Consider the following 24,502-nt stretch of genomic DNA (forward strand, 5'->3'; position numbering starts at 1 on the left):
CTTAGGTCTGTTGCACTACCACATACATGCAAAAAGCGCAACATGACTGACTTTCATTGTTGGGAGAACAGATAACAAAATCTCACATATTCTGGAACCACATGCTTTCAAGCAGAACTCAAAAATCCAGATGGGATCAGCTTCAAATTAAAGAAATAGCTCCATGCATCCTTCAAAAAAGTGGGACTAAAGTCCTGCACGTTGACCAACCACAGCTCCGGAAAGCACACGTTAAGAAGTTGCCTCCATTGTCAAGAGCACTGACTGCGCAGTCTCTAATCAATGTCTCTGGAACTAAAGACTGCCAGCAAGAACAACCAACCTTATCGAAATCTGTAGTTGTAATACACAGAGAACAAGTCTCTATAGTGGCCAAGCAAGCCCCAAAATGCAGGGTAGTATAAATTATGATCTGAAGCAGGCTGGTAGCAGACTTCGTATCCCCAGCATACTAAATAGCTCTAAATTATATAGGCATGTGAATTCTATACGCAGAGTTTCTGAATGTTAACGCAAAGAAGAGTCCCAAAGAAAGCAAAGCATACATAGCAACACGGGATGGAAGTAGGCACTAAAGATAACGGTGACAAGGTCTGAAATGAAGACAACACTCATGCCGGGATACCAGAGTGGGGCAAAGCCTTCCTATTTTTGGGTACACACAGTTTCTTCCTGTACTTCTCACACTATTCAGTGTTTTCTAAGGAGGAAAGGATGAATAAAAAAATATATCAAACACCATCACAGGCAACATTTTTTTCCTTAAGAATGAGATATACATTTAATCAACAAAAGCAATATAAAGAAGTAATTACAACCTTCCTGAACAGAAAGGCTTTAATCCCTATAACAGATGCAATACCTGCCACATTCATCTGTCGCCACTTCTACATAGGAGAAGCACTACTTTTCGGGGAGATATATACATTTCCAACAGAGGAAAAACCAGAAAGTCTTCTGAAAAAGACTATTCTTCCTAAATCAAGCAGCTAGTATGACGTGCTTCTGAGAATAGCATTATGAATATTACTATTCCTATTAGTTGAAAGATAGCAAAAATGCCCAAAAGACAAAAATATAGCTTCAAAACTGTTCTGATTCTTAAGATACGTGCAGCCATAATCATGAACAGAAGAATGGCTTTGGGGAGGGGTTGCTGGTAGTTTGTTTTGGTTTTTAATTGTCAGCCACAACTACAAAAAAAGATAAAACTTAGTGTACATCTTGATGATTAAATTGATCCTAAGAAAGGAAAAATATGCAAGAATTTTCTAGAACAAACAAAAACTAAATCTTAATACCAGCTGCCTGTTAGGAAACATATTAGCACCCTGGGTGGAACATTCGGAGCATTTTCTAGGCAGGCTGCAAGTCCTGTTATGTTGAGTGTTGAGTTTTGAGTTTGCTGCAATGCCATGCTCAACATTTGTTAAAAGAGAAACGTCCCTTTGGACTAGAACAGTACTCCAATTTATACAAGAGACCAAAATCCACTCCACTTGATATTTCCTCCTCAACCATAGAGTGACACACTCTCTAGCTACAGAGGTGGTATCATAAAGCACCCATTTCAATCATTTGGATTTCTCCCACAGGAAGCTGCTGGGAGCGGCAGAGGCCTGAACTGGTATCTCTGAACAGCCTAACTTTCCAGAGAGATTATCCAAATTATAGATATTCCCAGAAGGGATGAGCCAAATATGCCAAGAGTATGCACGTATGTTAACCATTCCCCTGACTTCACTTCACAAAAGCCAGTACTCAGAGTATCACAAGAATATCACCTAGTATTGAGCTATCCAGCAGAAACATTGAGATTTCTCTACAAAGAGACTGTTTTACACGGATCTGTGTAAATCTTTCCACATATTTTTCCCAGTAGTTCTGGACTGCTTATGATGAAGTAGTTGCGTGGGTAAGCACACAATTCCTTCAGTTATTTTCATTAGGCATGCTGATCTTCTGACCTTCTTGAAAAAAGAATTAGAGTCTCCAAATTAAACAAACACCACTATTTTATTTTAAAAGCTTTCATCAGCTTATCCAGCTGCTGCGGAGAGCTTTACAGAATGACTATAAGAGATGCCATGACATAACTAATGTTAGTTTCAAATGGCCATTTGGAAAACCAGTTCCTCAAATGAGGAAAGCCCAGACTGTGCCAAGACAATATTGGTCTAAATAGTTAAAAGTAAACTCTTTATTATTGATTTATAGCAACAACACACAGAAGAAATGGATGGACAAGGACACCCCAGAGAGGAAACATTTGCCCTGACCAGAGTGAAGAAAGAGATGCCTAGAACTAAAGGACAAGCTTATACCTAAATTAAAAGCAGCAGTTCACAGCTACTAACAGAAACACACACAAACATGTGCTTCTGCTTCTTTTGCTCCCAAACAGCTCTAATTTTCTTTCAACTTTAAATTCATCGCAGAAGATACCAACAATGGCCAACTCCACACCCAGAAAGCAAAGCCACTGATCTCAAGATTTCCTGCATGCAACATTTAACACATACATATACACACAACCCCCCCCCCCCAAAAAAAAAAAACCACCATCGTCTAAGCTTTAAATTACTTTGTATTTCAAAAGCTGATTTGAGAACAGCGATTAAACTTGTTCCAGCTAACCTACTTTTTATTCATTTCATTATTTATTGCTAGGCAACATAGACCGTGTCAAACCATGTTAGAACCATGAGAAGAAGTCCTTCCAATTTAGATCAAAAATTCTCTTCTCACCCTCCTCCCCCTCAATGTGGAGGCCACATGTATTCTTATAACACCAGTGTTCCCAGACAACCTTCTTTCTGATCAGGAGCTGACATTTCAAACTCTCTTCTCAACATCTCCTGTAAGATGCAATTTATCCAAACCTCACGTGGTGCCTGTAAATAGCACTCTAGATGCTGCCTGTTCAAAGAATGAGCCTTTCCTAGTATTTACAATCAGAATTCTTCCCAGTCGCTATACTGGCAAGTCCACAGCAGATCTCTTCACACAGTTATCCTTTTATTCCTTTCTAGAAGACTCTAGCTCTTTTCCAATATCCCTATTATCTACCATCTGTATACGGGTACCAGTACAGAAAAGACTGACTACTACCTTTAGTGTTACTTCCTTTCATCATAAGGAAGTTTTGAAGAAATCCAAAAAGGAAGAAAAACAAGAAAGATCAGAGATCCGGGTTCCCAAACAAATCACAGAGTGCTCTTAATTAAACGTTTCTTCCAGCACAAAGCCTCAATAAACTGTATAACTTCTTTAATAAAGCAATAAAAAACATCCTACCTTTTGTTTATAGGTTTTTCATCTTTCTCATAAGGCTTCACAAACCATTTCCCAATGCGTACAAAATTCCGATTCATTAAACACCTCTCCAGCAGGTTGTGAACGGCTTTGAAAAGTAGAGTGCGACATTCGTAAGAAAGTCCATTCTCCCAAACACCATCTTCCTCTTCTATAAGGCAAAGGGAAAAAAAATAAATTAGCACTGAATTCCATCCTATTATTTCATGCACATATCACAATATCATTTTCTCTCCCACAAGCTTTTAAGACATTCACAGCATCACATGCAACCAAAAAAAGCCTGTAACATTCAGATAATAACTCTACTCACATTATAACACTATAACTGCTAAAAGTAATCAGCTATAAAAATATCTCGTCTCACACAAGAAAAAAAAAAGATTCAACAGCTATTTGTACACAAAAGGAAACAGCGAGCACCAGTACGTTACATATTTCAGCCTGCAAAATCACTGTATATCTGTCTGCAAGATGGCTTGTGTTTTGGGTAGTCTGAATTGCTTATCCTGAAGACTTAGCCGACAATTATGCTTAAAAATAAATTGCCCAAAGACAAACTTTTAATATATCCTAGTGTCTCTAGCTACCATTGACTGAAGAAAGCAGGGCACTAAGAGTCAGTTGATCAACAATATTTATGTTTATCAATTTGCCAGAGGAGGGGAAAACAAATACCCAGAAAATGTGTAAGCGCAATTTGATTCTCCCCAGAAGACTCTCACAACTGCAATTTTTCTTTTTAATTCAGAATAAAAAGCACAGATATTTAAGCAGGCTAGTCCTGCTTTCTGATCTATACATATAACAGAAGAGGAAAACAGCACGCAGAAAGACAAAGCCCAGTTCATATTGATAGGATTCTGAAGTGAAACATTGAGATCTTGTGTGCCCCACAAATCAGGGTCGTGGAATCTAACTTACACAAGCCAAGTTGATTTGCCAAATCGGAAAGCAAGATTCATTACAAGAAGCTGTAATCTCTTCAACCACTCTGGCCCATAATCAGTGTTTGAACATAGTTTACAGGCCCTAGAAGTATATGCACCGGTACAAAAAAATTACAATGGCATTACAACTAGATTCCACAAGTAAAGGGAGGGACATCTGAAAGTTCCTGTAGTATCTCTCAGTATATATGTGATATCATTCATTCCCAGCTACACGCTAATACAGAGGATAATATAAGAGAACTCAAGATCTTGTCCTTAAATTACTGGCAATCAGGTCTTATCTTTACACCTACCAATTCCTTGTATATCATGTTTTACATATATCCCTAAGGGTCCGCTACTGGTCTCCTTGGACTAACCTAGCATAGTTATAATGCCATTGCTTTTATACCCCAGGTAGCAGCAGAACAGACTAGAAGACTGTCTGACATAGATAAGGAGACATATTTTTACTTCAGTCTCTGGATAGTCATGGAATAATTTAGGTTGGAAGGGACCCGTGGAGGTCATCTGCTCCAACCCCCACTCAGAGCTCACAGCTAGAGCAAGTTGCTCATCTCTCACATTCATTCATTGCCCCTTAGGCCTTCTCTGCACACCTCCGAGAAGCGAGGCCTGGGTTTAGATTTACTTTCATACAACAGGTCTTGCGACAGCAACCTCTCTGTTCACCTCTCCTTCACAGAGGATTTTGGTTCAAACAGCTTTCCACTGGTTTGCTCGATGGTCAGAAAACCTCAGTAATACAGCCAAGTCCTTGCATTTTAAATCTCCCTTTGAAATAAGCCCCTTCACCTTTATCTGGAAGCCACTTACAAGCTTAAAAGGTTACAATAGTATTAACTAAAGTCTCAATATCCTTAAATTAGAGAGCATGTAGAAAACCAGACACCCAAGAGTTTTATTTAGGAAAAAAAAAACAAACAACAAACACCTTACAGATTATTACAATAAACAACACCTCAGGCAAAGATGACAGAGAAAGGAATTTCAAGATACTATTGCAACCAGAATGTGGTGGCCATATTTGTATATTGCAAGATTCCACACAAGTAAATTTCCACTCAAGATCAGTATTGTGAGTTAAAGAAAATTACTCCCAGTATCCTTCTCTGAGGGACAGAATAAGAGTAAACAAACCTGCCACATAATTTATAAGTGAGGTGTGCATCATTACAGATGAATCATTACATGAAATAATTTTCTGGTAAAGACAAGGAAAAGCAAGGAACCGCATTTCCTAAATGAAAGGCCTCACGAGGAGCTTCCCACCCCACCACCCTAATCCAGTTTTGAAGTTCAGCAAAAAGCTTGTTTTTAAAAGCCATAGAGCTACAAGATAATACAGTAACTCAAGAAATAAACATCATACAAGAAGCTTGTAACAAAAAGCAACAAAGGTCCAAAGTCAAAGGGTATAAAATGTTTGTGCCAAGAGGAGGCATTTTTCCCCAGCCCCGCGATTTGCAGACACAGAGAAAGGAGCAGCCCCGTCCTACGGGCAGTTCGGCTGCTCAGCACACGCCGCTCAACCGGTGGCAAACAACCGGCTCGATAGAGCAAACATTAACTACAAGGCTTAATGATATTGGACTTTAACTGCACAATAAACTCCACGCCATTTCAAAGGTTAAATAGTTGGTTTCTATATGGCTCTCGTAATTTAAAAAAAAAAATAAATAAAGAATCACTCTAAGACCATCCCCTGCATCAATTACCCATTATAAGAGGAAACAGAAAGAGCTATTTCCAGCCTTTACGCACAATTTTGTTTTGACATATTAGTGCATCAATGAGAAGAAAGATGCTGAAATCGCAAAGATACAGAAGCGTAATTCAAAGCTTGTATTTTGATGGTTGTACTATGGACAAAAAGGAGAGCTTTCAATTTTCTGAAGACACTCCAAAGTGCTAGGTATTTCATTTAACATCAATACTTGTGCTGACAACCAAGTTACGAACAAAAGTTTACATGCAAGAACTTGCCACAAGACTAATTCTTCAGAGCTCTCTTTACTGTCTTAGTTTATTGCTGCAACAGAGAGCTCTTAGGCAAGTATATTATGTGGAGAAAGTGTAAGGCATTAGATGGAAGTCACAATTAAACCCCTAATATTTAAAAACATAGCATGCTGTAAGCATGCCTCCTGATCAGGATGAATGTCCGGTACCCAAAATAAGACCACCTGTTCAAACTGAAGTGCATCTTGCTATAGAAAGGGAAGGTGAAATAAGATGACGGTTAAAGATACCCTCATTTCAGAACATTATTCAAATTCACGCAAAAAAAAATAGCAGTAAGTGTTCTGTGTCTTTTCAAAGTCTATTTAGTCATTCCCCCCTCCCCCTTTTTTAGGGTGGTGGATGGAAGGAGAGAAACATGACATCTGCTCACATCTCCCAACTATTTTTTCTTCTTCATTCAAATTATTGTTTCTCAACATGAGAAAAATCCACCTACTTAACAGAAATTGTACAAAGTAAACCATTTTTAAGAAGAGAGGGAGAGGAAGATGCACTTTTGTCTTCTAAGCTTTCTTAAACACAATAACTTCAAATGTTCAATCTGATAGTGTTAATAAACCAAAATAAGTTGCTGACTCATTTTAGGAAGGTGTTAAACCACAATTTCACTTCAGACGAGTGTTATCCACAAAACTGTCCTGGCAACCTGAATGTTACAAATATGTTATTTTTTTATTACTTCTCTTATCTGCCCAAACCATTCAACTTCTCTGCAACACACTTTTGTGTCAATCCATTGATCAACTTATACACGTATCATCCCAGTATAATGAATTTAGTTCCCTCTCTGTTTACACCACATATTGGGCTGAGAATTTTCCTTAAATTAAGTTAAAAATTACCAGGAAATTAATAATTAATGGAAAAAATGGCCAGGAAAAAGCAATTTTCATACTACACAAAGAACAGACTTCCTCAATCAACACTTCCTTGATACTACCACCATCCAATTTAACGAAACAGTTGTAGGAGGCTATTTGCTTTTAGTACTTTTATGTTCTACTTTACATTCTTCATACAGTTCACCTGAAGCAGCTAAGTTCATTTTTACTGATTATGCCCTTCCATCTTTCTGGTGCTCTCGGAGAAGCACACTGGGAGGCAGAAGTGTGGAAGCACATTCACAATACAAAAGCCTTGCAATTTTTATTGAATTCTGAAAAAGCAGTATCTTAAAACCTTTTAATTTCATTCAAGTCAGGTGTTTTAAACCATATTTGTTACCCACAGATCTTTAGCCAAGTTTATTAATCAAGGATTGCTAACAAATAAACAGATCTTTGCTTAATGCATGTTTTTTTTTGCAAGAACACCAATTTTGAATACAGTACTAAAAATGACGCTTTCAAGAACACTTTTAAAGAATGTGAATTTTCCCCCTTCTTCCTTTTAACGTATAGCTGGCCACATCAGCAAAACATCACTAAGCATCAACTCTTGAAAAGGCTGAATATGTTTACCATACCATTAAAAATATCTTACTAATGCTCAATGAACCTCTAAAATAAATGATGCAAAGAAACAGACCAGTCAAGCCTCCACGCTGGACTACAATTCTCCCCCCACAATTACTTCAGTTATACAGAAGAAAAATCTATTCCTTAGTATCACGACTGAGACACATCTTTTAGAAGTACTACTTACCTTCACAGGCTTCCTTTCTGTCATCATTTGACAGCCTGCCAGTTATAGAAATAGACTGATGCAAAACTGATTTATACAATCAAACTTCCTATATGAGCTTCAGATTACAAGGGAAGTATAATAAGCAAAGTGGCATGAAATTGCTGCTGTATGCGGTATTGTAATAATATGACAGATACACTTCAAGTAAAGTTTCCTATTTAAAAAATACATTTTTAAAGTTAAATACTTTAAGATTAAATAAAGTTGCTCAAATCAAGAGATATCCAGTTAACCTATTAAAAATAATTTTAAGGACCTATGTCCCTTATGAAATAAATGAGAAGCAACAAATTTTGTGTGAAAAAGGGACCGACTACAATTAAAAAATACCAACTGCAGAATCCTAGTAAGACAACTTAAGCTTGTTTCTAGTAGAGCTGTATCTGTTACCTACGTTCATGGACAAGAGTCTAGATAGAAGACTCCAGATATCCAAACTAGCTGCAAAATTTCATCAACCGAGAAGCAAGCCAAAACATGCGCTACCGTCCAAAATACCATTCTCAAAATATTCAGCACCAATACAAGTCCGTTTTTGTAATGCTAGCCCTTTACCAGGATCACATACATAGGTTTTATGCTTTCTCTATGCAGCAGAATATTTTTCTAAATATTAAAAAATTTTAAGTATGACCATTTTGTATGCAGGTAGCTATGCTTGTTCATAAGGATAACAAGATAACAGCTTTCCTTCGCTATTTGTTGGATGTCAGTTTGGCTGGTCAGCAGACCTACTGCATAGTGACAGGAAAAGAAAAGCTGAAAAACTTTCTAGCTAAATGTTCCAATATCCTCCTCCACACTGTCTTTGAGTAATTCCATATGCAGATATATTTCACGTATATTGTTAAATCCTATCCTTTGTGCCCATGGAGTCATTGCTCTTATTTATAGAGTTATATTACACATGTGACTTTGTACCTACAACCAACACAATAAGATGCAAAATCCTCATTTACTGTGACAAACTATTTTTCACCTTTACTCCACAGATATTTTACATGCATGTTTGGTCAGGAGAAAAGAAAGAAAGGAAAAAAGTTAAACACCAGCTTTGAGCTGGTGCTCACACCAAGTCACAGAAGTTATACAAAGACTGATTCAGTAATTTTTGCATAATGCTTATCAGCAGTTTTGCTTAAGTGCACACATCTCTAACATGGAAGACTAAAGAAATGCTAAAGCATCAATGCACTCACTACACGGCAAGGAGTATTTGTAATGCCTTCTTATTACATACATAGGAACACACGTAATCCACCACAGACAAGTTACTTAAGCTCACCATACTAACATTAGGTGCAAAACTTTTTATAAAAGCATATTTTTTTTTGTAGGAGTTATACAGTTTTAGAAAGCAAATTCTATTAAAAAAAAATGCAAGCCACTAGCTGAACTATTTTCAAAGCTCGCTTTGCCGACTCCTTGCAACTGGCAGGCTTTTTTGCAGAACCCTCAGTACGGTAACTGGCTCATACTCTGGTTTCCATTGTATTAGAAGGAATGAGGCACTGAATGCTAACATCAGCACAAAACAACCAATTCAGATTTGTTTGGAGACAAGGATTTGATCTATAACACGCATCTTGAGAACTACACAACGCATAGAAGTCTTTGCTGCCATGACTGTTCCTGCTTTTACCATACAGTATGAACAGACCAGCATCAGTACACAGACCTTTCTCCTTAGTCTTTCAAGCTTTCCTACAAGCCCAGCAAAGAGCCAAGACTAGCGTTATTTTTATACATTTATCCCTCGCAGCAGCATGAGAAATAGTGTTCAGCAAACAAAAACTGATTAAGTTGATATATGACAGGTAGAAGGAAAATTCTTTAATTTTTAAAGTAAATTAACGAGATTTAATAGACACCGGAACAAAAAAAGATGCATCTTAGAGCTCACCATTTAAAAGATGCAATTTGAAGGTCAAAGGCATACAGAAGCATTTCCCTATCCAAGCATTAATCAAATTGTAACTATTTCCTTGGGACTATGTCTTGTACATAATTCATACCCAACTGTTCTCAGGTTTGAAACCATCTACTGCCAATTTAAAAAAAATAAAATAAAAATTCAAGTGTACAGGTAACCACTTTAAAACAAGAATGAATCTGATAAAAATCACTGCTGATTAGACCAGTGAGAGACCACTGCCTTCTGAAACTCAAAGAGATGTTCTACTTTAAGGTTTGAGTTGCAGGAATTACTATAATCAAGCCTCACTGTCACAACAAAAACATAACCTTTGAGATTGTTAGAGGATAAAATAACATTTCACTCACTTCTGTCTGCCTCTAGCTATGTTGGGGTAGAAACAGACTTATGGGTTTTTTGGTATTACATACAGTAAGTAGTTTCCTGGGGAAGGAAAAAAAAAATGATTGAGTGAAGTCAATATTACTGATCAATCAGCATCTCTGAACAAGTCTCCTTTTGACATGCCCCCAGGCAACAACAAACCCTGACCATCAACAAGACAGTTATCCAAGGCTTGATACAAGAATTTAGATATAGCCAGTAGCAGGCATTCAAACATATCTCCAGGGCAAAGAATGAACTTCTAGAATGTAGAGGCTGAAGAGGGAGAGACATAGTTTATTTTTTTAATCTGATATGCAGATATGTACACCCACAAAACTGTATGTTCCCTCTTGAAGTGATCTTGGGAAGGCACTCTGTAGGGGACAAAAGGATTCTTGAAGGCTGCCATATTTCAGATCCCCAGGGGTTGATAACCAAGATGTGTTCCAGACACTTAATGTCCATTGTTCACTGAAACTACAAATCACCAAAAAAAGTCAAAAACTGTCAAAATACCAACCTCTCCTTAACAGGCATAGTTTCATACCAAAGGAAGACAAAATCAAAAGTTATTAGCATTGCCCTAGCATATTTCTAACTACAGCTCATTCAAGGCACACTTCCCCAAGTGAAGTCTGTCCGTAAGCAATAAAGGACAGGCTACCAGCAACAGACTGCTCTTAGCCCCTCTCCTCCTCCCTCACCCCATCCTTCAGGGCAATTCTTCACCTACCGAGTAGAAAAGTTCTAAATGAGGCAGCACCTCAACAGTCCGCAGCAAACAATTGCCAATCAATTTTACAGGTAACAAGCCTCTGCCAGGAAGTCATTTATCTTTCCCATTGAAAATGTAACAAGCAAGCATTGGGAGAACAGGGCAACGTGAATTACTAGGAGAAATTGTCCACTGATGAAAAAAATCCATTAGGTCTATAACAAAGGTCAGATAACATTGTTTGGGTTCAGCCATAATTCTTTCTTGTATGAGGTTCACATTAAGATTTTGTGTAACGGGAAGAGAAGAAATGCAGGTGCAGGCACTCCTCAGCCATCTCCTCCACAATCTAGCTGATTAATATCTTTATCAACTTCTAGTCAGAAGAGCCAAGCAGACTAACACACTCTAAGAGATTATAATGTCTCCTTTTAATTAAAAAGGAGACAAAGACATGCCTGCAAAAACCAAGATGTCAGCTACATCTACACACAGACATAGGTAACACTCTCATGAGTGATGAGCATTTATCTAGAAAAATATCTAACAGCAAGATGCGTAGAACAGCCTCCCTTCTGAAGTGCAGACATCCACAGGTGACCTGAACAAAGAAAATACCCAAAATAATTGCAAAGACATGGCTAGGAGACTCTAATCCTCTACAATCTCTCCCTTATACCCTAAGAGAGGTTAAGAGTTGATAAGTACCTAGGATGATACATGCTTATCTACATGCGCAAAAGTGTAATTCCATAAAAGCATAAATACACACCAATCTAAAAGTTCAGCTACAGAACACCACTATTTTCAAAAGGTACCTCTATACTATATCACGAGTAGATAGATTCGAGATATAATGCAAAGAAAGTTGCTCAAACAAATAATTTTGATGGCCAGATAGTGCAGAAATGCACTCTCCAAATGGCTTAACCTTTATTTGATCTTCCACTCAAAAAACAATGTAACATTATTTGTCTCAATTTAATCTCATCAGCCAACAGCATACAAAATTTACATAGATACTTTCACACAAGTGTTGGTCTTTGCTCAGGGCAGGCCCAGGCCAAAAACAGCATTTAGTCTAAGTTACATCTCAGTCATACAAAGGATGTTCCCTGCAGGTCAAGACTGAGGTTATTCACAGGGCAAAATAAGGAAGCCATAAATGCACTAAAATATCAAGCAACCTACAATGTAAGTGCCATTTAAGATACAAAGTTTCTAGTTCCAGGACAGCCAGGAATACCAGCAACATCCAAAACTTTGAATTCAATTATTCAAAGAAATAAACATCATTTTAGTGCATCAATTGTTTTTCAGATCATATGGTATTACATTTCTACACATTAAGTTGTTTCAGGTCAACTTCCTCAGCGGCACTTCAAATTTGTATTTGTTCTTCAGCTATCCACAAACCAAAGCCAGCGTTAACAATTTCTGGTTACCAGGTCACCAAATCTTGGTCTCATTTTACACTTCAGTAATCTGAATACTGTACGTTACTTGAAAGGAAATTGGAGTGATGTGACTTTGTTTTTTTCTAGAATTAGTGTAGTCTTACCACTACGCTTACACAGACGGCTTAAAAACCTAACTTCACCACCTTACTGATACGCAACTGGAAAACCAACTACTGGAGATCAAGAAGCAAACATTTGCAAAACAAGCTGCCAAATCTGAAGTACAACATTACTGAAAAATATAGATATTGTTAGACTTTCAAAGGCCTAAGTTTGAAAGCAGCTACAGGTTCAGAGCACTGGGAAAGGGGGAGCATAAACACACAAGGTTTAAAGATCCTTGCACAAAAACAGCAAGTTAGTTTCAGATGCCTTCTTTTGAGGGCTTCTCACCAATGATTTGACTTCCAATCAAAAGAACTCCATACGGTTCAAGAGTTGCACAGATCCCTACAATTGTTATTACATAATAAAATGGGGTTTACTATTTTAATTTTAAAGTTCTAATTGCCCAACAAAAGGGATCTTATCAAAACATGTTTAAGACATCAGTTCTGAATCACAGGCACAGCCTTCTTGTGAAGAAGCTGACAAAACTCATAGGCTTGTGTGTTTTGGTTTTTTTTTCAAAAGAAAGAAGTGGGGAGCAAAAACTCGCTTCTTGAAAATCTAGTAGTCCAAGACCACCTAAACATAGACAGGAGCTGTTTGAACACTGCGCTGCCATAATAATTTGGTGTAGATTGTAGCAGCAAATTTATTTTATCTATAGACAACAGTTCGTCTAGTACAGATTTTCTAAGGGCTGGCAGAAGACAGCCCTGAGGAACAGCATCCTTTCACTGACCAAAAGAAGGTATAAATTTCCTCCTACCTGAGAGATCATGATGAATAAGGTCGGCAAAGTTGGGGTCATCACCCCACCAAAATATCCATAGCTCCCTGCGTCCAGGTCTCTGGTCTCGGCGCCAAACACTGAGTACATCTGCCTTCAGACAGCGACTGAAACTGCTCAAAATAGGGTCCTCTTCCGTGACCGGAAAGAGAATTGGGGCAGATGTTGGACCCTGCCATACATATCGCTTCCATTTAATCCCAGTTAGATCAGCCTAAGGGAAGGAAAAGAACAACTGTCAGACACTGGTGTAGGTACATCCCCAACAGAAACATCCTGCTATAAAAAGATGATGGCACAGGAAGAGGTGGGTGGAAGGAAGAAAGGAAGGATTAATCCAACAAAATTTAACAGAAACCATACTTGTAAGTTTTGTGCACCTTGGAAGATAGACTGGAAATAATCAGGCACCCTGTTTTAAAATCTCCTTTAATAACCACAGTAATGCAAGAGCTGTTCATTTTCACTGCAGCTTTAAGATTACAGAGAGAAAAGTCAGATTTGATTTAAAATTTTAAAAAAGTGAAAGATAAATGAGTAACATAATTATTTGCAGACTGCAACTGTCCAATCTACTAAACACTTGCCTTAGCAAAGAACGTCCTTCTTTTTGCTTACTTATGCATACACTACCTTTTCAACCCAAGATTACTCTAAGGAAATAGGTAATATAGTAAATCTAACTCAAGCATACCTTCTTTCAGCCACCTACTGCTTCCGAAAATTTCACAAGTTTCTCCATTGTAAAATATTCTCTGTATCTCACACAGGAAGCCTCTCAAGTACGGTTATTTTACCCAGAGCTATCACACTTTTAATTTCTCATACCACAACTTAAGAACTTAAATCCTGTTTTTATCACTAAATTATACGTCAGACTAGCGTCCACAATGTAATCCACTAAATCCCCTTCTAGGCAAAAAATCATTTGACTTTATAAAAAGTAAAAGAGTTACTACTATATGTAATGGGAAACAGACAATTCCTGGATTATGTACAATGCAATACCACACCAAGTTTTAGCGCTAATTTTTTTTTCACATGAGGACAGTCACCTTAAGGCACGTAGGGGAGGCTCTGCCCCTGGGTTCTCTTTGAGAAGGGAGGACAAGGTAGGCTGGCATTTGCTAAGAAGTCAATATTTTTTTTTCCTTCCCAATACGACAACACACATAAGATTACTGCAATATTTAAACCTAACATGGCAGCCTTCTTACCATGGAGGAGAAGCAATTTAGACAAAAGGTGGGGAGTCTGCAACAGTTGATACTTTAGAAAGACTTTAAGATTTAAAAATGCACTGCTAAGATGGAGCTGCAGGCCTGATGCAGGCTGCAGACATGTTCAGGCTGTCCAGATTCCCCTCCATCCAAAAAAACATTAGTACCACAGCTTGGCACAGGTTTTTACTTGTAACCATCTCTAGAATAATAAATACTTGGCAGTCAGCTAAGATTAGCTGATTTGCATTAAAACGCAGATGAAACAGCTCTGCACAGCCACCAAAAATTGCATCACAGTCCAGTTAAATCAAATTTACTTTGGGAGCTACCAAAATCAACAATTTGAACGATTTCACACTTGGGTTTAAAAAGACCACAAAATGGTGCATAACAAAATACAAGATACCACCGCTTCACAGAGAGTGCATCACCAAAAGCAGACCTCCAGAATAAAAAACATGCAGCAAAAGAGAGCACTTTAAAAGCACGGAAGAAGGGAGGTTTGGGCTCTGGTTTGCCTGGGATGTCATTAGTGGGGAGAGAAAAGGGAAAGTTCCTCGAGGTGTGGGGCTGAAAATAAGAAGGAGCCGCAGGTCTCCTTACCTCCTGCGAGAAACACCACGCTCAGAAGCAGAGATGGGAAGACAGGGGGGAAAAGGAGGAAAAGTTGCAGGCGAGGAAAGCGGAGGAAAAGGCGAGTGGCAGGGAGGATACTACCCAGGAAGAAAGCGGAGGGAGGGGCAAGGCGAGACAGACAGCGATGGAGGGGGAACCAGAGGGGCATGGGAGAGTTGGCTGGCTCCAGGCAGGGCCTACTCCGAGGACTCATCCAACAGAAGCTATGCTAAAAATGGCTGCTTTGCTTCCACTGCCCCTTCCTCCCCTCCCCCGAACCTCCTCCTCTCCCTCCTCGCTCCCCGTCCCCGTGCGGGTGCCGGCGGCCGGCACTTACCAGGCAGAAGAGGTTGGAATGGCAATCCTCCAGGCTGGCCCCGTTCGGCACGAAGCAGGAACTCATCCTCACAGCCACAACCCACACGCCATTATCCCACAGCCTCCGACAAGAAAGAAAGAGACAGACAGAGAGAGAGAGAGAGAGAGAGAGGGAGAGGGAGAGACAGACACCGAGAGGGAAAGGGGGGATGGGGGACTATGCACACGCACAAATAATAATACAATTAAATAAGGGATTTACATACAGACACACACGCACGCGAAACAGTGGCAGGATAAATAAGCCAGGAGGAGAGTGGTATCGAAGAGGGGGGGGGATAAAAAAAAATATATTAAAAAATTTAAAAAAAAAAATTAAGAGAAACTCAAGACGTTTTCTCTTCTTCTGGATATCGCACGGGGTGCGGGGGGGTAAAGCCACCGTGGAAGGGGAGAACAGAAAGAGGGAGGTGGTAAGTAATCCAACGACGGGGAGATTAAGATCAAAATCCTCCCTGTTCCTCTTGTCTTCTCACTCGCATAAGGAGGGGAGGGAGAGGAGGTAAGGTGAAGGGGTAATTGATCCAACAAGAGAATAAAAATGGGGTAATTAATCCAGGGGGGCTAGGGGTAAAAATCAGTTGACATCCCTCCTTCCTCTCTTCTCAGATGCCAAGCAATTCCTACGAGAAGTAGGAAAAATAAATAATCCAGTGGGGGCAATTAATCCAGAAACCTCCCTCCTCTTCCTCCTGTTTCTTTAGTCATCAGATGAGAAAGGGGCAAATTGTGGAATGACTGGGAAGGATTGGCTGTGGGAGAGAGAGAAAAATCCAGGCTCGTCTCTTCGGAGTCCGAGGGCAACAGGGTGGGGGGGGTGGGGGGTCGGGTCAGATTCTTCTCCCCTGCTCCAAAAATATTCCAAATAAATTAAAATTTAAAATCATAAAAACAAACTTTAGGGGCCAGAAGCACGGCGAGTCCGAGGAAATCGTAAAGGCAGAACAAGAAAAATTTCCTGGGGTGTACCCCAAAAAAACATCTGCGGGGGCAGGGGAGGGGGAAGGTATTCCTTGAGACAGAAAGGCCGCAAAAGTCTCCTTAGCAGCCCAGCGGGGGATTAAATTCCCCGGTGGAAAACCCCCCTCCCCAAAAAGAAATACTCTTCGCAGAGAGGGCGAAACCAAAATATCCTCCGTTGGGTAAAAATCCTTCCGTGGGTAAAGGAGGGAGGGGGAGAGGGGTGGAAGGAGGAAATTGCGGGTGACCCTCGAAGTCTCTTCGGGGAAGGATGGAGGAGTCTCCCGCAGGCCGATCCCCAGTCTTTTCGGGGGAGGAGGAAGGGGTAAAATCGCAGAGTGTCTTCAGGGAGGCTCGCCCCCCCCAGCTGTCCTCCGGGGCCGAGGGAGCCCCACGAAGTCCACAGGGCTGGGCGGGTCTCTTCAGGGGAGCCCGGACCCTGCCGAGTTACCGCCGAGGGCCGGCGGAAGGGGGGGGATCCGGGGCAGGGAGGGCCCCCTCCACCGCGCCAAACCCTGCAAGACCCCCTCCAGCGGGAGGTAGGGGGGAGGTGAGGCGGGGAGGGACCAGCCCAGCTGCGAGGCTGGTCCCTTAAAAAAAAAAAAAAAAAAAAAAAAAAGAAAAATAAAAAAGGGGGGGTTAGAAAAATAGAAAATGAGTCTTCAAATGGAGCGGTTTCTTCTGCGGGGGGAGGGGAGCGAGCCCCGAGACCCCCCCGGCGGGGTGGGGGCCCCCGCTCTCCTCAGGTGCGGGGTCTCCTCAGGGCCGCGGGAAGGCTCCGCGCCGCCCCGCTGCGGCGTCCCCGCGGGGGCGGTGGGCGGAGGGCCCCCTCCCCGAGGTCTCCTCGGGAGGGCGGGGAGGCGGCGGCCGAGCCCCGGGCTCTCCTCAGCCGGAAGGGCCGCGGGGGGGGGGGGGGGGGGGGGGAAGAGGTCGGAGCCCCCACAATTCCCGGCCCCGCCGCCGCCGCCGCCGCCGCCGACACAGAGGGACGCGGCGGCCGCTGCTGCTGCTGGCGGCGGAGTCGGTGCCCCGAAGCCCCCGCCGGCGGGTCTCCTCCTCGCTTCCCCTCAGCGGTGCCTCTGTCGGCGGCTGCCCGGCCGCGGCATCCTGGTCAGCCGGCTCCCCCTCAGTGAGTCTCCCCCATGTCGCGTCGCGGCCGGAGCGGGGCGGGGGGGAGGGAGGATTCTTCTCCCGTTTAATTCCGAGCCCCTTTTTCTTTAATGGCGGCCGCAGGGACGAGAGTCGGGGCCCCCCTGCCGCTCTCTGATTGGCCGGCGCGCCGTCACGTGGTCCCGCACCGCGATGGCCGCCGTCGCGGCCGGGGGAAGGAGGGTGCAGGGGCGCGGCGCGGCCGCCAGGCGCCGCCCCGGCGCTGGAGAGCCCCCCGCCTTCCCCGTTGGGAGGCCGCCATCTAGCGGCCGTGGCGCAGCGGGTTGCGCCGCAGGTTTGGGGGGATCAGCAGGTCGGCGGGGACGCGTGTTCGAGTCCCGCCTCCCCGGAGCTGGCTGTGCCCCACCAATGTCCTCATGTCCCTCCCGTCGTGGCTCCCACCCCGTGGCGGGCACCACCTCGGGGCTGTGCCATCAGCGAGGGGCCAAAGTCCGGGCACAGACTGTCCCACCGGCAAAAAAAACACTCGCCCTGACTCCTCTGCTGCAAATTGGCAGAGGTTTCCCAGGATCTGCCCTCAAATACTGGGCTGGCACTTCACGCTGTAGAGCAAATTCACCTTTCTAAAAAATATGCAAGTATTGGTAAAGCTTGCATTCATATTTAATTAGTCCCACTGACATCATAACTGTACTCCAAAATCACATTTTTTTCCATGCACAGATACATATTGTGCAGTTTGCGAGGATGGAGTAGGTGGTTTCTGTTACTACATGCAGATTTGCAGGAGGACTTACTTTGAGATTATTCAGAATTAAGATGCTAGAGTGACAGTGCAAGCTATTTTTAAGAGTTATTTGGAAAGTACATGCGCCTTGTTAATCCTCTCATATTACGTATTAATTTTCTATGCAATGGTTTGCATGTAGAATGCAAAATTTTAAGTTACTATATGCAGAATTTTTTGACTGCAGAGTTAAAGTGAAGATACAAACCAGTGTAAAGTGCCTAAAGTAAAAGAAAGACTTGAATGTCTCGGCTAACATGACATTCGCATTAAAATATGATCCGTTCATGCAACAGCAGCACATTGCATCACAACTATGCAACATGATGATGTTTCAAAGGCCCTGCAAATTATTTCAGGAGTCAGGAACAAGACGAGTGGCAACCTTCTGCAAATGTCTTGATAGAGTAGGAGGAAAGAAGGACACTCTATAAATAAATTTAAATGATAAGTTAAAAAAAAAAAAAAGTGAGGCTAGATATTTTCCCCAAGAGAAACTTTGAAGATTTACTCACACTAAGACTATTTTTGTACGTCGGTGTAGGCAAGCAAGATTCTTCTTTTTATCTAAATAGAAGCAGAGTATTTTTAACACAGGAGATTCATTCCCTCGGTGCTCATCGGAACACGGCAGCTGGGGAGGGCGCCGGGATGCGGGGGGAGGGCGTGCGGAACCAAACCCCTTTCCAAGTGGAACAGATGGTTTTCTCCATGGTGGCTGCAGACGAGGACCACGGCGCAAGGGGGACTTGCTCTGCGCCGGCGCTGGGAACCCGCTCCTCCATGCTGCCGGGGCACCCAGGGGCACCCCAAGGACCTCCAAAGGTCCAGTGCGCTGCTTGGGTCGTTAGAGTGATTACCTCACTGCGCAGAGAGATGTTATTAAGTCCCGAAGGAGAAATGCAATGCTTTGAAGGAAATAAAAGAAAGCGGCACTCGGCATTAGTAGACAAGAACAGGTATGGTTTTCCCTCTAAGAGGAAAAAGTATCCTTTGGTAAAACTGGGATTTGGTAGAGGGAACGGAAATCCAGTACGATGACTCAGTGGGGGCTTGACGTACTCTTGCTTTTCCCCATCGATTGCAGGATGACACCAAATTTTCACAAGCTGAGACTCCATTTCTTTTGCCTGCAACAGCAGAGCTCAGCGTCTGGGAGAGAGGATTAATCCAGTGTCTAACGCTGGGTTTGGCATTGATTCACTTCACAGTTCTGAGGAACCCGGCTTCCATCTCTCTGTTTACTTATTTGTAAAATGCATTTTGAGATCTGGTTCATTAGTACCTACATATCAATCACAATAAATACTCATGTAGGATCCCAGCACAGTCAAGTGCAGAACATAATTTTTCCGGTGAACACAAATAAAGAATTAATAAAATACTGACAAAAGAGAAGACTAACACATAAACTAGAGATTTTATTTTAAAAGTCATTCCCTTCCCACTCCGTATCTGAATTCCAGAACCTACAAGCCACCGGCTTTCCCAGTTACCTGTACAGCACTAAATGACAGTAACACACACAGGGTAACAGTCATATCCATGGTTAGCAAATTTTGGACCTGAGACATTGCCTGTCCTTTGCATACTGGCCACGCTGTTTGGGAAATAAAGCTTCCTTTAAAAAAAAAAACAAAAAACAACATTATGGAAAAAATGCTGTTGAAAATATGCTTTCTATTTTTCAGATAGGTTCTTACATAGTTCTGTTCTCTGCAACTTCCAGAAGTGCATTAAGCTGCATAATTAGCATCTGTCACATGTAGCCTTTTCCTTCCCTCTTCCTCTCCCTGGAGGGAAACTGCATGAAGAAATTTTAATATAAATTTTAGTATCTACACTGTGCAGTGCATTCATATTAGGAAAGACACAGTCAAATAAGTTTCTGCTTAATCTTAGGTTCATCTTTGTGTAATATAAACTTCACCAGTTAAAAAAAAAATGCTACCGATCCAATTTAAATATTAACTAGCCTTTTGGAAAGACAACGGTAGTGGGGGCGGGGGTGAGATGATCCCCGTTGCATCAGATTTAAACCAGAGGAATTGTTGTGAACTGGGCAGTTAACGCAAGTCACTCGTCCTGGTATTACGTCCTTACACTCTCACATTGCAACATTGAGCCAAAACTAGTAAAGGGTAGACGATTTTCCCCTTCAGTCAAAAGTATTTATTTTCAAAGGAATAATGATATCTTGAAAAGCATCAAAGCAAAAGGTAGGACCTTATATTGCTTTTTCATTCACATTAAAAGATACTCCACTGTTGAACATAAAAAGTCAATGGACTACAGCATCTCCAAGTGAATCTCTGCAGAGGAACTTAAAAGAAGATGCCACCTTTTCGAAGTAAAGACTAAAAAGGAAGAAATGCAGCTTAAGAACAATAGCAACATGAAAAACAATGACATTATTTAGCATTTGATTTCCATTCAGACTCTCTCCTAATTTTTCAAAGTATTTGTTTTCTACTTAATTAGTTCAAAGAAAATTGAGATTATGGGATTGAACATATTGCCAACAACCTGAGGTATGAAGTGCAGACTGAGTGCTTAAACTTCAGCTACAGAGGTGGTAATTACTGTAATTGGTCCATGTGAAGCAAGTATATCAAGCAGTATAGAGTTCAAACTCATGCCAGTCAGTCTCCAGTTGGCACCGACAGTTCTATCGGGAGGATACAGAGGTCTCAGCAGGACTTATTATTGGCAACTGTTCAACAGTTCTCTTCTCCAAATGGTTTCAAGGGGATTTGGGTGGGAAGAAAGATAATTTTTAACAAATTAAACTACCTAAAAATGGCTAGATGCCCAGAGCCACCTTGTCTGCATTAGTCACTACTACCAAACCATTTTAAAAAGAAGATTAAAAATATCATTGCTGTAAGGAAATGTCTATCCAGCTTTAACAATATGATCAGATCACCGCAAAGTTACCCAGACGTGTACCATACAGCATACTATAAGTATGTATATAAATATGTCCAGAGTAAAAAGTACAGCAGAGTATTTACACAGTGTGTAAGTAAACACGGAAAACAAGTAGCTCAAGTTACTGGAATCCAAGTATTCCTATAAGGGCATGCCATATAGTTTCAAGAAATCAGAAGACTGCTTACTTTTTAATTAAAAATGACAATAGCAAAGCCCCCATGGGAGACAAGATTAGGGGGACTGTTTATTTCCCATTAGTATTTATCTTACAGCATTTGTAAGGTGTCCATAACCGTGGTGTAAAACATAATTTAGATTTGCACTGAGAGTTTTCACAGGAGACCCTGCTCTGTGCCATATTGAGGTTCGACTCCTTTGTTTAGATTTTGCAAAAATGCTTTTTTTCAAATGGTGAATATGTCATTTTTAGCAGAGGTCTCCAGGAGAAGATTTGAGTTTAATGCATGGCAATAAAAAGAGGAATATGAGAATTCTTCCTCTCTTTAGTGTCAGCTTTGGTTAAGACGTATGAATGCACATGAATAGTCTTGTCAGAATCTCTGGGGCTACTGACATTCAAGATCTAACTTATTATTACTTTTGACCAGAACGTTAGCTGCTATGCAGTAAGGAGAAGGGAAAGAGAAAAAGATAGGACCACTCCCTAATCAGACAGAAATTTTTATGTATTTCTCTGGTTGGAAATCTCTGAACAGAACTTCTCTGCTGTGAAAATACAATGCTTATTTTCTCCAATCTGAGATGAATGACTGTACACACTCTTTAAACCTGCAGCAGGAAAAACAAAACAAATCATTGTTTAATGCCTGATCTAGCACCTTTTACTCATGGAAAGGATCCTAGTTAACTCATAGGAATAAAACCCGTACAAGCAAGTATTACATCCTTGTGAAGGACACACGCTTATCAGAAGAAAGGTTCTAGCATTTCTAGTGTCTGACTCTATCTTTTACCACTGAAAGTTTCTTTGAATTACTAGCTTCAGATAAAAATAAACTAACTAAATAATTTAGTTAAAATAAGATAATTTTAATTCAAATGTCAGTATTTATCAAAGATGAATACCACTACAATGAAAAGGTTCATTCACTAGAAGCAAAAATCTTGCGATGTGCTTCTGGCTGAGTTAAGAGAACATATATTTCAGATTTTCGTTGTTGTTAGCAATTTGTTGCCAAATAAATTGAAATTATTCAAAAGCACTGAGATCAGTTTAATCAGTATGTTTGTCTTCTGAAAGATGAGATGAATGAGTACCTTTCATTTATAGCGCAACAACAGAGAATCTCCTGCACTTTGCAACTGAAACTACCTTTAGTCCACATCCACAAGTCGCAGCATGTCAGACAAAGAAACTGATTTGTTTGGTGCAATAAATGATAGCAGACCTTTACATATTTGAAGTGCAACAGATGGTCTTCCAAGAAGAGCATAATGACTGGCAGACAGTACACTTCGTTAGAGTGGCTTGGAATGTCTTCAGCAATTACACAGAGAGTGTTTTGGGGGGGAAGCCCTGTCATCTCTATGATTCTTCTCATGTAAATAGCTGTGATTTCCCTGTTCAGATGCTAAAAAATTGTATCTTCTAAAACCCAATAAGCTAGCCAGTAACTGGAAAAGGAAGCACCTTTGGCCCTCTCAAGACTATTCAAGATGCGGCTCCAGACATTTTGTCACCTGAGAAGAGAGATGTAAGCGGAAAAAAAAATAGCATTAAGAGTAAACAACTTTGGGCAAGTAACTGTAAAACTATTAATTCACAGTCAAGTATTCTGTGGAAATGTAATTTATGAAAAAAGGAAGGTTTAAAACAAGGTCCTTCAGACTTTTAGAAGCTGGGAGGTCAACAGATGCAACATGCAGAATATCTAGGAAAAAAACCCAAAAGACAAAATTGCTAAATAATAACCTCCTTCCTTTGGGAAACTGGTGACTTTTGAAGAGCCCTCTACAACATGAAACATTGTGGCCACAGTTCTCCAGGGCAGGGTAAAGGGAGCTTTTTTTGAGGCTGTGGCAGTCTTTTCCATTTTCATAGACAAGCTATTCCACAAGTCAGCAATTAAGAGCTATAATAAACAAAGAGAGTAATAAAATGCTAGTCTTTAATACAGTATACACGGGTTAGAAAAATTTAACTTCTATCTCTCCTTCCCTTCCCCCTAATCCTAGAATCAGTCTTTTCTGTTATAAAATCTTCTCCACCAAATTCACCCTGAGTAAAATTTTATGTGGCAATGTAAACACGACCAAAATGTGTCCTTTAACAATGTAACTTAAATGTTGATGGAATCATAACTGCATTACTCCCTCTCCAATTAGCAGCAGCATTCTTTATGTTTGCTTATGAAGCGTAAACTGTTCGCTTGTCACTACAAAGACCTTCTGTAGAGGACTTAAAAAAACAGCCACAGCAATTAAAATGACAACAACAGAGGTGGATTGGTCACATTATGACAGAAATATCCAGCTGTTTCGGTCCAGCAAAAGGATACACCAACTATACAGAAATACTATGACCAAATTTTGTCAGGCTACATAATGATGATAGATATTGTGGCAAAAGTACGCATTTGCAAGAAAGGAATAAACTAATACAGACCCAAATCTAACCTCACAGACTCATTTTTCCCCCACCCAATCAGGATTATCACTCATCCTTTTTACCCATAGAAATTTCCCTTTTTGCTGGAACTATAGATACTCTATTCTGTGAGAAATTCGGTAAAATAAGAAAAAATTGGGGTTTTATCATCCAAAATAAGCAATGCAAAAAGTAAACTGATACAGTTAGGACAAGTAAATTAGATTTTAAACTTATTTACTTCAGTTGTGTTAAAAACATTCTGAAAGTTGTTAATTAAGACCATAAGTCTCATTACACCCAGGCTATTACTTATAAACACTAACCTCTGGTACAATCACATCTGTCTCTGCTGCTGGTTCCTGCCTGTTCTGCTTCACAACAGTAATAACATGGGGAGTTATTTGAAATACATGTAGGGATTTGTAAAAATTATTTTAGACATACATTTAAATAATAAAAAAGTCTGAAAAGTAAATGTTTCAGGTTAGCTTTTCCTAGTTCAGATTATAGGGACTGAACATTGGAAGTGGTAA

At 40.8% G+C, this 24,502-nt stretch overlaps 2 protein-coding genes across 2 annotated transcripts in view; one reads left to right on the forward strand and one right to left on the reverse strand.

Moving 5' to 3' along the window:
- The window catches only part of MED13 (mediator complex subunit 13), a 55,122-nt gene extending 38,002 nt beyond the window's left edge, over positions 1-17,120 (reverse strand). Inside the window, exons 1-3 of the mRNA XM_063342346.1 lie at positions 15,527-17,120; positions 13,331-13,565; positions 3,298-3,466 (exon numbers count right to left, since the gene is read on the reverse strand). Coding sequence (XP_063198416.1) covers positions 3,298-3,466; positions 13,331-13,565; positions 15,527-15,592 — 470 coding nt within the window. The 5' untranslated portion in view covers positions 15,593-17,120. The remainder of the gene's footprint in view (positions 1-3,297; positions 3,467-13,330; positions 13,566-15,526) is intronic.
- Positions 17,121-17,167: 47 nt separating this feature from the next.
- Positions 17,168-24,501, forward strand: LOC134518942 (uncharacterized). Its single transcript, XM_063342351.1, has 3 exons — positions 17,168-17,656; positions 19,149-19,383; positions 19,512-24,501. Exons 1-3 carry the CDS (start codon positions 17,182-17,184, stop codon positions 19,591-19,593), a joined length of 792 nt encoding a protein of 263 aa, XP_063198421.1. The 5' UTR covers positions 17,168-17,181; the 3' UTR covers positions 19,594-24,501.
- Position 24,502: the final 1 nt, after the last annotated feature.

Source organism: Chroicocephalus ridibundus, chromosome 7 (assembly GCF_963924245.1).
Source record: "Chroicocephalus ridibundus chromosome 7, bChrRid1.1, whole genome shotgun sequence".
NCBI lineage: Eukaryota > Metazoa > Chordata > Aves > Charadriiformes > Laridae > Chroicocephalus > Chroicocephalus ridibundus.